The 15,949-nt window shown below is 34.2% G+C and overlaps 1 protein-coding gene across 1 annotated transcript; it reads left to right on the forward strand.

Annotated features, from left to right (window-relative positions):
- The first annotated feature begins 300 nt into the window (after nt 1–300).
- Nucleotides 301–15,719, forward strand: LOC131848557 (mucin-2). The gene is made up of 6 exons (XM_059198473.1): nt 301–381; nt 4,581–4,622; nt 4,955–5,161; nt 5,505–5,777; nt 6,060–14,022; nt 14,255–15,719. The coding sequence occupies exons 1-6, from the start codon at nt 315–317 to the stop codon at nt 14,358–14,360; spliced, it is 8,658 nt and encodes a 2,885-aa protein (XP_059054456.1). The 5' UTR covers nt 301–314; the 3' UTR covers nt 14,361–15,719.
- Nucleotides 15,720–15,949: the final 230 nt, after the last annotated feature.

Below are 15,949 nucleotides of genomic sequence, written 5' to 3' on the forward strand. Positions count from 1 at the left end.
TAAATCCGTCAATAAATTATAATATATAGTATTATAATTTACTGACTCTGATTCTACTCGTAAAATGAACAGTTTTAGAAAACTAAATTATTAAAAATTATACCTTCTCTTAAACAATACTAGCATATTGTAAGCATTAAAACAGTGTAAAAATTGGCTTTGATTAAATGATTTATCCACCCAGACAGTGGAAGTAAAACATTGTTATTGTACAACCAAGTGATGACTCAGTATTATATTGGAGTGTATCTGTAAAGAGGTATTTGTATAGTAATTGATTGTGTCGTGTGATTGTTACAGACGGCAGGCGGCAGATGGATCAGCGGCGAGCGGCGGGGGCGCTGCTAGCGCTCACCGCGTGCATCGCATGCACGACTGCGGGTAACATCTTACTTACATAATACTAATATTGATAGCAATTGTCAGTTATTTAGAACTACATGGAAAATTAGAAGTATTAGCAACAGTAAGCTGGAAAATTAGAGTATAGTAGTTTACTTACTCTATTTTCCGGCTTATTCTAAAATCTAATTCTTATCAAGTCACATTTAATTGACCCGTTTCGCACCATTTTGTATCCTTCAATTATACATTAGAAATTTATGTAATGTAGATAATGAAAGTGCTAACTCACATTGCTATCTATTTAATTTTTATTCAGTCTTAACTATATTTCAAAATAATATTTCTAAATCTATATTAGATTACATAGAATACCTGCTGAATAAAATAAAATGGCCTAATTAAATGGTTGAAATATTCTGCTCAAAATAAATTATTAATTCAAATGATTTTAAGTCTGAGTTATGTCTAGAAACAGAACTTTGCTGGATAAAATATATTGCGCTAGTAATATTATTTTAATATAAACTTAGATAATAGGCAAAATATATAATAATAACTGATATAGACAAATAATTCATAAAGACATATAAAAAGTTATATTGTTATTAAAACTGACCTAGACCAGTTCTTTTCAAATACGTGCGAAATGAGAAAATTGATCTATTATTATTATTATAAAGTTCACTCTGTTCCACAAAAGTAAAAAACGAAAATAAGCCAGTCGTAACTGCTATCTGTTTTAAAAGACAAAATGAAGATATTTTACTTTTGATAAGGATATTTCTTAACATAACTAAAACATCGGATGAAATTGGTTGAACCTCCTTTTCTTAACAGGTTAAAATCGTAAAAGTAATTAATCTTTCAACGTATATATAGTTATAAACATCAGTAGGCAACGTTAAGTAATGCTATTAAATGAAGCGATGTTATCTGCTAATCTCTGCTACCGAATTTATTACTTGGTGTACAGTTATTCACCATTAGTTTTTATTAAAAGATTTAATCAATTAATATCCTAATATATAAATTAATTATTACACATTAATTTACAGACACTAATATTATATAATTTATTTTATGCAGTACGCATTTTATGAAACGTATATTAATTTTAATCGAAATTATCAAACACACAATTTTTTTTAACTCTATACAGTGTAATCACAAGCAAAAGAAATCTTGTATTCATTTTTACGTTTTATTAATTTAGAAACTACAATATCATTTTACGATTTGCATTTCTTATGGGAATTCGGTAATATTATACAATATTACGTTTTATTTATGTGATAGCCATTTTTAGGTGTGTTAACAAAATTATAAATTTGAATGTTGCCTAGAAACTGGTCTCTACCGTTGCTTTGTCTCGTCACCGTGACCCGGAATACATTGCTATGTTCATCAAATGACCGAGCACGATACCTACTTGGCGCCCACTATCTAGTCTCGCTCAATCTGTTAATCTGTGCACCCATCACTCACATACAATTTTTATTATATATATTTTTCTATCCCTACACTATATATAGCAAATCAACTAAAATAAAAAAATACAAGTGATTGGAATCTAGGTTATTACACTAATACATTTTTTTTAAATTAATTAATCTAATTTGCCCATAAATATAGAAACCTAACTATAAAAGTAATAGGAATGGACTATATTTTATTCCAGTCAGCATACGAGTATCTATTAACCATTGGGCGAAATCGGGAATCTAAATAAAACTAATTTTCTAATATGTTAGAGAAATCTAGAACAATGTAATATTTGGTCTAAAAGTATGAATATAGTCAATTTGTACAAGGGCAAATCTGCTGGGTATCGCAGTGCCTACAGAATAACTGTAAAGGTCTGTGGTCATTGGTCCATGCTGCATGTTAGGTAATGCTATTTTCGTGTGCACTCAGATTTAGTATCCGCTGCACGGTTAGTTCAAAGAAATTGTTGTACCTATTTATGTTATACATAGGAAGTATATTTAAATGTGGCCTACAATGTTTAGGTCTACCCGTGTGAACTTCATCACGCATGGCGACCACGGCGACATTCATTCATTGAAACGACAATCCATATTAATGTAGTGCAAATTTTAAATTCAAGCCGTCTCCTCATTTCGATTGCTTCGAGCCGTATTCCTAAGCGCACGATTTTGAATTAAGTGATTTTTTGTTCGTGCAAAGCCATTTATAACGTCACTGTTATACGTAAATTCAATAGATAGATTTCATGGAAATTATAACGACTACTACGTCACAATAATACCTTTATTGGTGTTTCGAAATTTAAAATATCTCCAAAATACGATCTAACTTGGTCAACAATGAAAACTGATTAAAATTGTATTCTTATGTAAATTACAAATTTTGTGCTTATTATGTATTTGTAAATGATCGCTTCCCGTTATGGCTATAATTTTAATTTTACGATCAGGCGTCAATCGTGAGAGTGGAAACACATTATAATTGAATATACGACTAGCAAAAACTGGATACTAACGACATTCCTGGTGACCGTTAGATGAACGAACTCGCGAAGTGAGGACACAGTGCATGGACGCGGGCGCGATTCGGTCAAACGGCAGCCAGGCCACCCGTCACAGTGAACTCGCCATATAAGAACAACATACACAATCCCTAGACTAGGAACACGCTGGAATATTTTTTATCATGCCGATAAATGTGTATCTATGTTTTCGTTGTTGACACACAAACATTTAGTTTATTAAACGAAATATTTGGACCTATAACAGTTTCTTTTTAAATGCTTGTATTGTTATTCATAATAGTGTTATAGTATAGATCAAAATAAACATTGGATATCATAAATCTCATATATCTTATAATAGTTTTATTTTTGCATGTCCTATTTTTATTTTTCAATAATTTGCTATTCGTTACATCATGCGGTACTCACAAGAAAATACAAAAAAAAAAATACTAAGTATCTTCCATATTATTTATTGAATAATAAATACATTAAGTAAGTAATTATATACATATTGGATTACTCTGACCTAGAAACGTTGAACCGCTATGAGAAAAAAAAATTACTTTACATTTAGTACATAACATGCTCTTTTAATCAATTCAAATATTAAACATACAACAATCATTGGTTGTACGACAATATTGTTATTTACATGCAAACGTCTATCATACATCAATCTACATTGCTCAAAATTATGTACGCAATTAGAAAGCAAACCACAGAGCAAACGGTACCTTTATGCACTTAGTGGCTTTATATTCGTCACTCAATTATATACTAGACATTTCCCCAGGCGTTATGACTTTTGCCCTAAGTATCGAATCGACAGTAAACCCGTGGTTTCGATGTTAACGATGCTCTCCGTTACTTTAATTACAGCTTTGTCGCCTCGCCGCTCGGCTTCAGTAATTATACGCAGTAAAACGGATATGTAAAATGACTTTAAGACGATGACCGATCGCTAGCGTTGAACGATTTGCAGCTAATATCCTGTCCAGCTGTGACGTGCTTAATAAGTCAACCCATAAAAACAGCAATATACCATTCTCGAAATAACTTTTAATGTTTATATTGATAGTTGTACAAAAATGTATAAAAATACTTTGAAGCAGTTTTGCTAGAGACGTCCCAAGCGTATATCTGCGCTGCGCTCTATATTAAGGTGTTGTTGTGTAGATTAACTGCATACATTATTTTCAATAGGTACATATAAAATTTCAATACTTAGACTTACATACATACTTCTTTTTTTTTGTAGCTATCCGGATGTAATTGTTCATCAACAATTAAGTAAAAACGAGGTTCTAAATTTTTATTGATGGTCTGAAATGTGTTTGATATTATTATTAATAATCTTTTTTTGCATGTGTTGTCATTTTATCTACTCTACTCCTCTAGTACAATACTATTAACGAAGACGAAAGCACTGATAAATTATCTATTCTTACTTCGTAATTACACGGAGGTTATATACTAAATAATAAAATTGTGTTATTGTGTTGTAAATGAACTTCAAGGGGCGATATTACTAGTACAATTTAGCATACGTATGGAACGTAACTAAGACGTAAGCGGAACTTATTCTACACACGTCAACTTAGCGCATGCGTTGATAAGAAAATTACAAATTACTACAGTAACAGAAGTACACAAACTAGTTTTAAAGTGAAATTGTGTACTCCGAATACTCAGTCAATAATTTTATTGTTTTTAATTAAATTCTTTTTCTTTTCGCTTTCAGCCCCTACGGCCAATAATCAGACGGCGTTAGATTTATATGATGGTGAGTATCGGGAAAAAATAATTATAGTTATAAGTTTTTAACATCTTAAAAAAATATAATGAAACATACGGTTACAACTGTTATACGGGTGAGGGGTTGTCAACTGACAACGGCGTGGTGAACGCAACACATAATGATCCAAATACAGATATGTATTTGAATCCAGCGTGGCAGGGAGCAAACTCGCCGAATTGTATCTCGGGTTAATTATATTGGATATTGGTATTTCTATCACCAGAGAGTCAGTCAAAAATACAAATTGACACACAAAGTTCTTGATTCAATAATGGCTAAATTAAATAATAATTTACCTATATCATTGTTACTTTTAGCTGCAACAGAGGGTTGTTACTACAACTTCCAACACTACGGTGAAGGCGACAGGATTATGACCAATGAGCCATGCCTCAACTGCACCTGCCATAATCGAATGCTTATGTGTTACCTGAGAGTGTGCCCCTTCACTAAGCCTATAGGTCAGGACTGCACGGTCGAGAAACGGGCTGACCAATGTTGTCCCATTGTCACTTGCCCTGACGGTAAGCTTTCCCTTATACAACTAAATGTAATTATTATTAGTTATATATAACAGTATCCATCACTTTTATGCTTATTATGAAGTCTCAGAAACTCATCAAATGTTATGGAGCATGAAATTTTCCCTTTGATTGTTAATTAAAATATTCTTTTTATGTTAAGTCTATACCTAGACTCTTTCCTAAACTTAAGCTGTTGATTTTTCAGAAAAGTTCAATAACATCCACTTAGTTTTGGCTACTCTTCTTCGTATTGTTCTATATTGTCTTGTATGTCTGAGAAAAATTAAAATTATGGTAGCAATTATGCTATTTTTATATTAGCAATAACACAGTATTTTCTCAGTTCCAGTTGACCTGCTCACATCGACTTCTACCACCTCTCCAGCGGAATATGGAGCAACTGGACTTGGTAGATTAGATAAATATGGTTGCAGCATTAATGGTAGATACTTCCCAGAGGGATCCAAAGTGCCTCCAACACCGAACAAGCCTTGCGAGCATTGCTACTGTATTCGAAATATGACGACTTGCGTTATGCAAGAGTGTACACTCCATGTAGATGGATGTACTCCTATTTACCATAAAGATGTCTGCTGCCCCGTCCGATACTCTTGTGGTAAATATTATATTTATATATACCATATATTTGTCCCATTATTTCAATACTCACTTCACTAGATACCATAATACCAGAGTATTTTTTAACCAAATTATAATTGCACATATAAACAATTTAAATACAATTCATACAAAAGCTTTCAAATTTACTTATACAAAGATAATCAAATGACATTAATAATACATATACCAACGTTCATTTACAGAGCGGTGTCCCGGGTATTTTTTTTTTAATGTTGTGTGATATTCCATATAAAAATTTACTGTTAATAAATTTCAGATCACCCAGAAGATGAAGTGCCTCTTTTGGATGACATGAGTACTACAGTACGACCAACACCAGGATTCTTGTTAACTACTACAACCGTTGCACCTGTAACACAGATGACCCAGGACTGTATTCATGGTGATCAAATTTTCTCTGATGGGACATCAATAAAAACAGAAAAAGCTTGTGAACATTGTTACTGTATGAAAGGTGATATTGTATGCGTTGTACAGGAGTGTGGAACACCAATGGAAAATGAAGGTAAAAATTGCACTTCTCAGCCTCCTCGTGAAGGTCAATGTTGTCCAGACACATATATCTGTGAAGGTGATGAACCAATTACCGATGTTTCTGCTGATTTAACAACTGAAATATTATTAGAAGAGTTAACTACTTTATCGCCACCTAGAAGAGTTAGTGATGAAGACAACGGTTATAGAAATGAACCAGACGAAGCTACGAATACTGAGAAACCAGAAGAGGAAGCTGAAATTGGAAGCGGAGATAGTGAACAAGCAACATTCAAACCAGATGAGGATGAAAGACAAACTGCTTTGCCATCTACGATTACAGATAATGTATCTGTTATAGAACATGCTTCTACAACTGCAGCCTTTGTGGAAGTTGGAAAAGTGACTACTGAACCAAACAAAGAATTAAATACTGTTCCTAATGATATAGAAACATCAAAACCAGATGATCAGTTTACATCTATATTAGATAAGGATCATGAAATTCCTACACATACAACAGAACCTGCTTATAGAAAAGAAGATGAAGACTCTTCTGAAGCTTTCTTACAAAATAAAGACAAAGACACAGACGATTTAGAAACCACTGCAAAGACAACCGCCTATGACGTATTATCTGAAAAAGAAATTACAGAATCTCCTCTAATAAATATTGAAACAACTAAAAGCGAAGAAGCAAACATTGTATCGACTTCAGAAACAAAACCAACTAACATTGTGGATTCTACAGAAGATATTTTTAGAACCACTGAACCCGAAGATATAACATTATCTGAAACAACTACAAGAACGACTACAGATGACGTTTATAAAGCGGATAAAGATATTACTAAGACACCACAATCTCAAAAACCCACAACTGAATCACCTATAGAAATGTCTACATCAATAATTGAGACTACCAAAGAAGATTTTGCTACGTCAGAAACATTACCAGAAATTTCTGTGTTAAACGTTACTAAACCTCATAAAGATACTGTTGTAACCAATGAATATAAAGAGTTGACAACTTCAATACCTATACTTACTGATGTCGATGAAAGTAATGAGTCTCCTGTAACTGATTTAGCAAGTGATCGTAAAGAGACAACAGTTGGATTAGCAGTACAAACTACTCCGTTATACAGTGGAGAACCTACAGAAAGTAGTGCTGGAGTTACATTGGAACAAGAAGTAACAACTGTATCTAGTTCTGAAAATACTGTAGGCCCAATAAGTGAGTTTTCTAAAGAAACTGCAGCAACAGATATAGTCCAAGACATAGTAACACCATCAATTATCACTGAGTTGGAGAAGGAATCGTATACTACCACTCATATATCAAGCGAGGAACCTACAACAGTTATTCCAAATAAAAACGAATTTGCTACAGTAGACACAAATGAAAATGAAATTGGTGACTTTACTACTCAAGGCCCTGGAAGAATACCAGGAGAAGGAGACTGTTTGTTGGATGGTATTACATACAAAAACGAGAGTATAGTACCTAACAGTAATAAATGTCAAATAGAATGTAAATGTGTTAGTAGTATTATTAAATGCGATCCTATAATTTGTAGTTATCCACCGGAATATATGAACAGTTGTGTTCCTACCTACGATTCTCCAGATGCTTGTTGTCCAACATACATATGCGATGAATCTCATGAAACGATTCCCCCTCAAGCGCATAGTCAGATGTCAGGAACAGAAAGTCCAGTTACTATACCTACAACAGAATGTCATGGTGATCAGTGTGACTTACAAAAAGAGCAAAAACCCCATGAACCTATTTGCTCATCTGACGACGGCTGTTCAAATGCAGGCGAAGTAGGAGAGAAATCTGACGAGGTGCCAACTGGTATAGATCAGCATGTTTCAATACCAGATTGCGGAGGTAAAGATTGTGATAACATTAATCAAAATGTTACACCTATTTCAACCGGAAGTTGTATAGACGGTGATTGTAAAATACTACCAACTGCAACAGATTCTTTATGTCAAGATGAAAACTGCAAAACAAGTTCAACCCAATTATGTGCTAATGGTGAAAAATGCGAAGAATCTATTCCTGACATTCAGAAACCATGTGACGGTGAAAATTGCAAAATTAGTTCTAGCCAACCCTGTGCCGATGGAGAAAAGTGTAAAGAAATTACTACAGAAGTTCAAATACCATGTAAGGGAGAAAACTGCCAAACGAAGCCAACACCACCTTGTAGTGATGGAAACAGCTGTGACGAAACTACTCCTGAACTACAAAGTCCCTGCGAAGGTGAAAATTGTAAAGTTAGACCAACCGAACTGTGTAGTAAAGGAGAAAAATGCGAAGAAAGTGTTCCTGATATGCAAAGACCATGTGAAGGGGATGATTGTAAGATTAATATATCTCAATCATGTAGTGACGGAGATGAATGTAAAGTTACCGCCCCTGAAACCCAGAATACTTGTAAGGGTGATAACTGTAAAGTCAGTCCAACACAACTTTGTAGTGACAGAGATAAATGTGATGATGCTATTTCAGATATTCCAAAACCATGTGAAGGTGAAAACTGTAAAGACAGTCAAACTCAAATTTGCGGCGATGGAGAAAAATGTAAAGAATATTCTTCAGAATCTGATTGTGATAATAGTGATTGCAATGTACCTACAGTGGACCAAGACCAAAAACAAGAATCCGTTGAAGACTGTGCTGAAGAGTCATGTAGAAAACAAACCATACCCAGTACTGAAAATAGATTGCCTTCTGAATGCACTGACTCTGAATGTGATCAACAAAAACCAATTTTATCACTACAACCAACAGAAAGTGAATCTGTCCCTACTACAATATCTAGTTTAGAAATCACATCCGAACCGATATCGGGAACATATTCAACAGAATTAGAACAAACTGAATCTTCCTCTATATCTCCCAGTTCTTCAGAAGCTGAAACTGAAAAACCATTGATTGATACAATCACAGAAAAAGATTCTGAATTGACAACTGTATTACCCGAGGAAATTTCCGATAAGGATAGATCTGAATCTCCTGAAGTTAGTAAAACGGAAAAATCTGATATTCCGTCGACGACAGAATCAGAACTATCCGAACCACATGAGAGAGTAACGGAACAAGATCAGACTATGTTGACGGTTAAACCAGATATAACAATTGATAAGGATATATCTGTAACTACAGCAGAAGCAGTAGTAACAGAACAAATTACCGAATCATATAAAGTCACTAAATTACAAAATGAGCAAACAGATAATACGGAGGTGTCCAAATATACAACTCTACCTAGTGTATCTGAAACATCAGATATAGATTCAGTAACAAAAATACCTGAGGGCGATAAACTAATTACCGTGGAACCGATAGAATCGATAACGAAATCTCAAGACTCGACTGAGCCGTCATATATTGAAGAAAAAGAAACAGAAATACCACACACATCTACAATTGAAGAGGCAGTGACGAAATATCCTCAATTATACACTGAAGAAGATACAGGGTATGAATCACATACCAAACCAGAAAATATCGATAATATAACAGAAAAAGATCTTGTTACAGAAACATTACATCAATTAAATACCGAAAAGCCTGCAATTGAAACTACCGTATCTTCAGTAGGTGACGTAACAGAAACATCTAGTACTCCTGTATCAGAAACAAATGAATTAATCCCTGGTACATCAACAGAACATATTGAACAAACACCGACAGAAATGACCCCTCCTGATAAAAAAATTGATGATAAACCACATTATACTGAAGAAACAGAACTATCCAGTGAATCTTCTTTAAAACCAGAAGAAACTAATATAGAAAAGGAAGCAACTAGTGCTGATACAGATATAACTAAACAAGAAATTGAAGTTACAACTGAAGACATAATGTCTGTTACTTCGGAGTACACGAAGGTAGATGAATATGTTACAATAGGTGTAATTACGACAAAGCCGGAAGCTAGTGAAATACCTGAAACTGAAGTAACTACTCCACATTCAGCAGACACAAAATCAACATATTCACCTGATATTTATAGTCATGTCACAGAAGTGCCAGATAATGAAAAGGTAGATAAGGATAAATACACTACAAGTAATGAAATTTCAGCATATACCACACGGGAACCTGCTCAAGAAGAACCTGCATCTTCAATAGCAACCGAAATTAGTACTGACAAATCAACAAGCGTAACAATAACCGAAGATAAATCTAAGATACAGCCACCAGAAGATATAATTACTGAAACTCCAGAAATTTACACTGAAGAACCAACTGATATTAAAACAGATGATTTACTAGGATCTACTACAGGTACATTAGAATTAGACTCTACTGAATATATTCCTGTTCATCCATCTATTGTAACTGAACGATCAGAGAAAATTCCAGAAAATGAGCCAGTAACTGAAGTCGCTTATATAACAGAAGAACCTAAACAGCCAGATGTTATTTCTGAAGAAAATCCTGATATTGTTTCTCGTCCTTCAGATGATACTGATTATAAAACATCAGAAATCACAACGACACAAGCAAACTTAGAATATGAAACTGTATCTTCTGATTTAGAAGGAAGCACCGCAAGACCTGACATAGTGGTAACAGAACAAGAAGATAGTTATACAAAATCTCCACAGATTAATGTCAATCAAGAATTTGCTACAAAATTACCGGTACTTGACATTACTCGATCTGATGAAATTGCTGAATCTGATGTTAGTTTTACTAAAGATGAAAGTACGGAAAGTGGAATATATTCCACTACTGAAGGAGGAGACATTTTATATGAGCAAAAGGAAAAAGTTACAAAATTACCAGAAACACTATCATCACTTGAACAAGACAGAACAACTCCCAAAGATGAACACATTGTAACTGCAGCTGAAGAACTACCTAAACCTGTAACATCAATATCAGAATCTGAAAAAGATAGTACAGAACACCCAGAATCTGCTGTATCAGATGACCTAAGCGAATTGCCAGAGAATCTAACAACGCCTGAAGAACAAAAAATAGTGACACATTTACCACAAGAATTAACCACTTCGCTTCCAATCAAATCAATAGAACCAAGTACAACATTAGAACCAAGTTACATAGAAGAAGATGATACAATAGATGTTTCAAAACCTGTAATCAGTAAAGAAACAGAATCACCACAATCTCATATAAAAGAAACAGAAGAACATACAACACAATTGGATCTGAATAATCAACCTGAAATTGGGCAAAGTACTGAAAGAGAACCTATTCAGCCTTTAAAACCAACGGCAACTACAGAAAAATTAGAAATATCTGAATTTGAACCAGAGATTCTTAGCACAGAACGAATGTCGACCGAGAAACCTAAATTCGAAGATGATACCTTTGAGACACCAAATCCAATATTAGAAACTGATACTACTGCAGATATAGTAGAATTAGTAGAACATACAGAAACTACATTACAAGATGTATCCACTAAAACTTCGCTAGAAGAAGAAGTGACAGTATTGCCCGTAGAAAAATGGACAACGGTGACTCCGGGTGACCAGTTAATCGATCATAAATATACGGAAAAAGATGAACTTCCATCAGAAAAACCACAGGAGCATGATTACGATCCTGAATCTTCGTCAGAAAAGGACCTAACTACCCAAACATCAATATCACTCGAAACCGAGAGCAGTCAAAAACTTGACATTGAAATCGATCGTACCACTAGTACTGGGGAATTATTACAAGAATCGTCAACGAGTGCACCTCCACTTCAACAAACAGAACATGATCAAAAGCAAGGAGCTGAAACCTCAACTCCAATTTCCATATCAGAATCAGAAGAAGCATTCAGTGAAAAAGTTACTACTGACACATCAAAAATATATGAGGATAAAACAACTCAACCTGATCACGTTGTCAGTACTACAGAAGAACAATTACCAGATATGATTTCAGAAGTCCATCCATCAACGGAGGAATTACCTGAAAAACATCCAGCTACTACTCTATTGCCCGTACAGTTCACAAACGAAATTCCAACTACAGTTGCGTCAACTGAAAAACCACAACATGAAATTTACACTACAATTTCGGCTCCTGATTCAACAGAAGTCCCAACTTTAATTACGTCTATTGAACAATCATTAGATGACTTCGAAAAACCCGTGGAACAGGCCCCCGACAAAATAGCTGTCACTACTGAAGCAGATATAATAACTACGATACAGCCAGAACTAGAACATTTGCTAACATCTACTACAACGTCTGAAATCGAGAAATTACCTACTGAAATAACAACAGTGCAGCCATCCATTGCTCAATTACCAGATGAAACAACAACAACTCTACCCATTGAACGACTACCCCCTCATGAAGATGCTACTTCTACTACTGTATTGCTCGAACTTTTAGCCAATGAAAGTTCTACAATACAGCCATCTGAACAAATACCAGAAGAAACTTCTACCACGATCTTACTACCCGATGAATTACCTCATGAAATTTCAACTACAAATCTATTAACACAACAAACAGAATTTGATTTGAAGCCCACGGAAGCATCAACAAGTCCTGCTCTTGAAATCAAAGAAACTGATCGCGATAAAGTATCTACTGATATATCATCAGATGAATTATACATAACAAAACAACCAGAATACGAGGATACATCTCATAAAATATCTACTACTGCCAGTTCAGGTATACTGGAAACTGAACACGACAAAGAATTAACAGGAGTATCACCGACTATACTTCCAGAACGCGACCATTCCACTCATGACGCGAAACCAACAGAAAATGAAACATTTACAACTATTAGTGAATCATCAAGTCCAAGTACTACTATTATCGATAAACAGATTACAACTTTACCTTCTACCGTTGTTGAAGAAAGTACATCATCTTCAGTATCTGATATCCCGGTAATTCAAGAAGATATTAAAAAAGAGGAGGATGAAGATAAATTAACTACACTTTCTCCTACATTTACAACGAAAGAAGAACAAGTTACTCCAATTATTTCTGATAAAGTATCTACTGTAGAACCTGAAGTTGATATAAATTTGGGAACAGGAAAACCAGTTGAATTTGATCATTCACATGAAACAACTGAAGCGGACGGGGAATTCTTACCTGCATCACCCAAAACAACAACTCGTAAGACAGAAGAAGAAGAACCAACAACACAAGCTACATTGCTCGACAAAACTACTAAAATTGAAGACAAACTTAGTGATGTGCCATCAACAGCGGCACCAGAAATTCCAAAACCCGGAATTAATGAAATCCCAATCACTGATGAAGTTGTTGAACCAGAAGATCATGAAGATCACGAAGGACCTAGTGCCAGTGGAGGTTATGGTTCTGACTATGCTGATGACGATCAACCGTTCGGACCAGGCACTTGTCGTTACGGAGGAAAAGTTTATGTATCTGCTCAACAAATACCCAGGGATGATCCATGTGATTTCTGCTTCTGTTTCAGAAGTGATATTATATGCTTACAACAAAGTTGTCCGCCTCCTATACACGGCTGCCACGAAGAACCGATACAAGGTTTCTGTTGTCCAAGATATGAATGTCCGGTATCTATGGCCACCGCTCTTAATGTTACAACAACAACAACAACGACTACGACAACACTGCCGCCACATTTCTTGCCCCATGCTTACAAAGGTGCAGCATATAAAAGAGGTTGTCAAATAAAAGGACACACATACAAAGTAGGAGAGGTGGTGCGCGCGTCATCAGGACCATGTTTACATTGCACGTGAGTACTTTACAATATTTTACAATCTCTACATATAACATTACACAACTATATCGAATAAGACTAACGTATTTCAATTATATAAATATGAGTATATATCTTTATAGATGTTTAAATTCGAGTAATTGTAACAAGTATCGAGTTCCTAACTTAACGTGTAGGATACACGTTATTTTCTTATTGCCCAATCGAATGTAAAGATTAATCATATAATTTGATGATATAATTACAGATGTGGAGGTGACGGCCAAATGAAATGCGACCCCAAGGCGTGTACGCCAGAGCCAATGCTGAGGCAAATGATTGCAGCAGCTGTGTCCGCTAAGAGAAGAAGGTGAAATACCTTCGATTAGTCGTCAGATTTCACGAATATGTCATCACAAGGTTAAAGTATCTATGTGATAAAAATTCCATCTACTCTTCAATGCACAATAATAATGCTCAAATCCCGATGGAATAGTTTAAGGTTTCGTGTCATATATAATAATTGATATTATGTTACTTTAAAAAGTGTCGTGGCACAACTCAATAATAAACAAAAAAATAATGACTGTGATCGAACTGTTAAATTATAATAATAATTTTCAGAATCTGATTTTATTACAAAAAATATTTCTTCAAGTCTTTAATTAAGACTAATTTATTACTATTTATGTTTCTAACAAGTCAGTGCCAAACGATAGTGCTAAGTTGTAAACGACTACGCCTGTATTACTTTAGGCATTCGATGGATTGTTATATGTTTCATAAAACATTTCGTAATGACCAAAGCGAAGCGAAGCTAAGAACTATCCCAGGTATATAAGTAAAGAATTTTCTTATTCTTATACTTCAAGCTTCGTTGGTCAATAGATTGCCGAAATCTTGACCATTTTACAAGTAAACTTGTTTTACCGATAATAATTTTAGTCAATTTCTTTGTTTTTACACGATGTTACAGTAAGCGATCTAGTATCGTGTAAATATGAAGTATCATAAGAATTCCTGATGTTGTAAATGCCTTACTTAATTTGTAATAATTTATATATTTTAGGTGTATAGTACTTAAGCCATGTTTTGAGACCAGTGACTATTATAATTTAGAAGTAAATTGCAATACGAGAAAAGTGTCGGCCGACGCATAGCGAGTAGATTCCGCCTTGGCCAACACTTTTCCTATATTCACGTCTTACGGAAAACGATTATTTTATCTTGTTTTCCCTAATTCGAGAACATTCAATTTTTGCTAGCACTTAGGTATTTCGGTGACAGTGGTCAACGTTTTCAATGTTTTGTAAAAACCTTTTGTAATGGGAAAGAAGCGATACTAAATATATCGTAAAGTCTTTTGTAATTTTTTATATTAAAGTGCTAGTAGATGTAATTGTCAAAAAGCAGAGTGAGATAGGTACGAAAGCCGCATTATAGACTTTTGCAATCGTTTATTAATATGGACAAGGAACGTAAATCAAAACGGTAGCATTAATTCGTACCAATCTTCGTCTGTGCACACTGGTTATAGTTATTATTTCATTTAATTTATTTAAAGTTGTAGCAATAGTAATAAAATTAAGTGATGGTAGTAAACATTCTGCTATTTAAAAAAAATACAGTTTTAATAGGAACCAACCTAATTTTATTTGTTTAAATATACTTTACCGAGTCTAGCTGTCTGTGAAAATGATTTCTAAATAAAATATTTCAAACGAATCTGAAAAGTTATTTCATTTATGAATGAAACGTGAAATTCCTTCCCTATTTTGCACTAATGCGCAATAGGATCATTAATTATGAAAAAAATAAAGTTGCATTAAATTTTTTTTTCTTCTTTTTTTTCTATTTTATTATTTCATTGAATTAGTGCTAATCGGTGGTTTGTATTCACACACTTAAACTTAAATTGTAAGTAAGAATAAATTATTTAAAAGAGCAACACACAAGTTTCTTG

The sequence above is a fragment of the Achroia grisella genome, unplaced genomic scaffold, assembly GCF_030625045.1.
Source record: "Achroia grisella isolate CSIRO2021 unplaced genomic scaffold, CSIRO_AGI_Agris_v1 utg558, whole genome shotgun sequence".
Lineage (NCBI taxonomy): Eukaryota > Metazoa > Arthropoda > Insecta > Lepidoptera > Pyralidae > Achroia > Achroia grisella.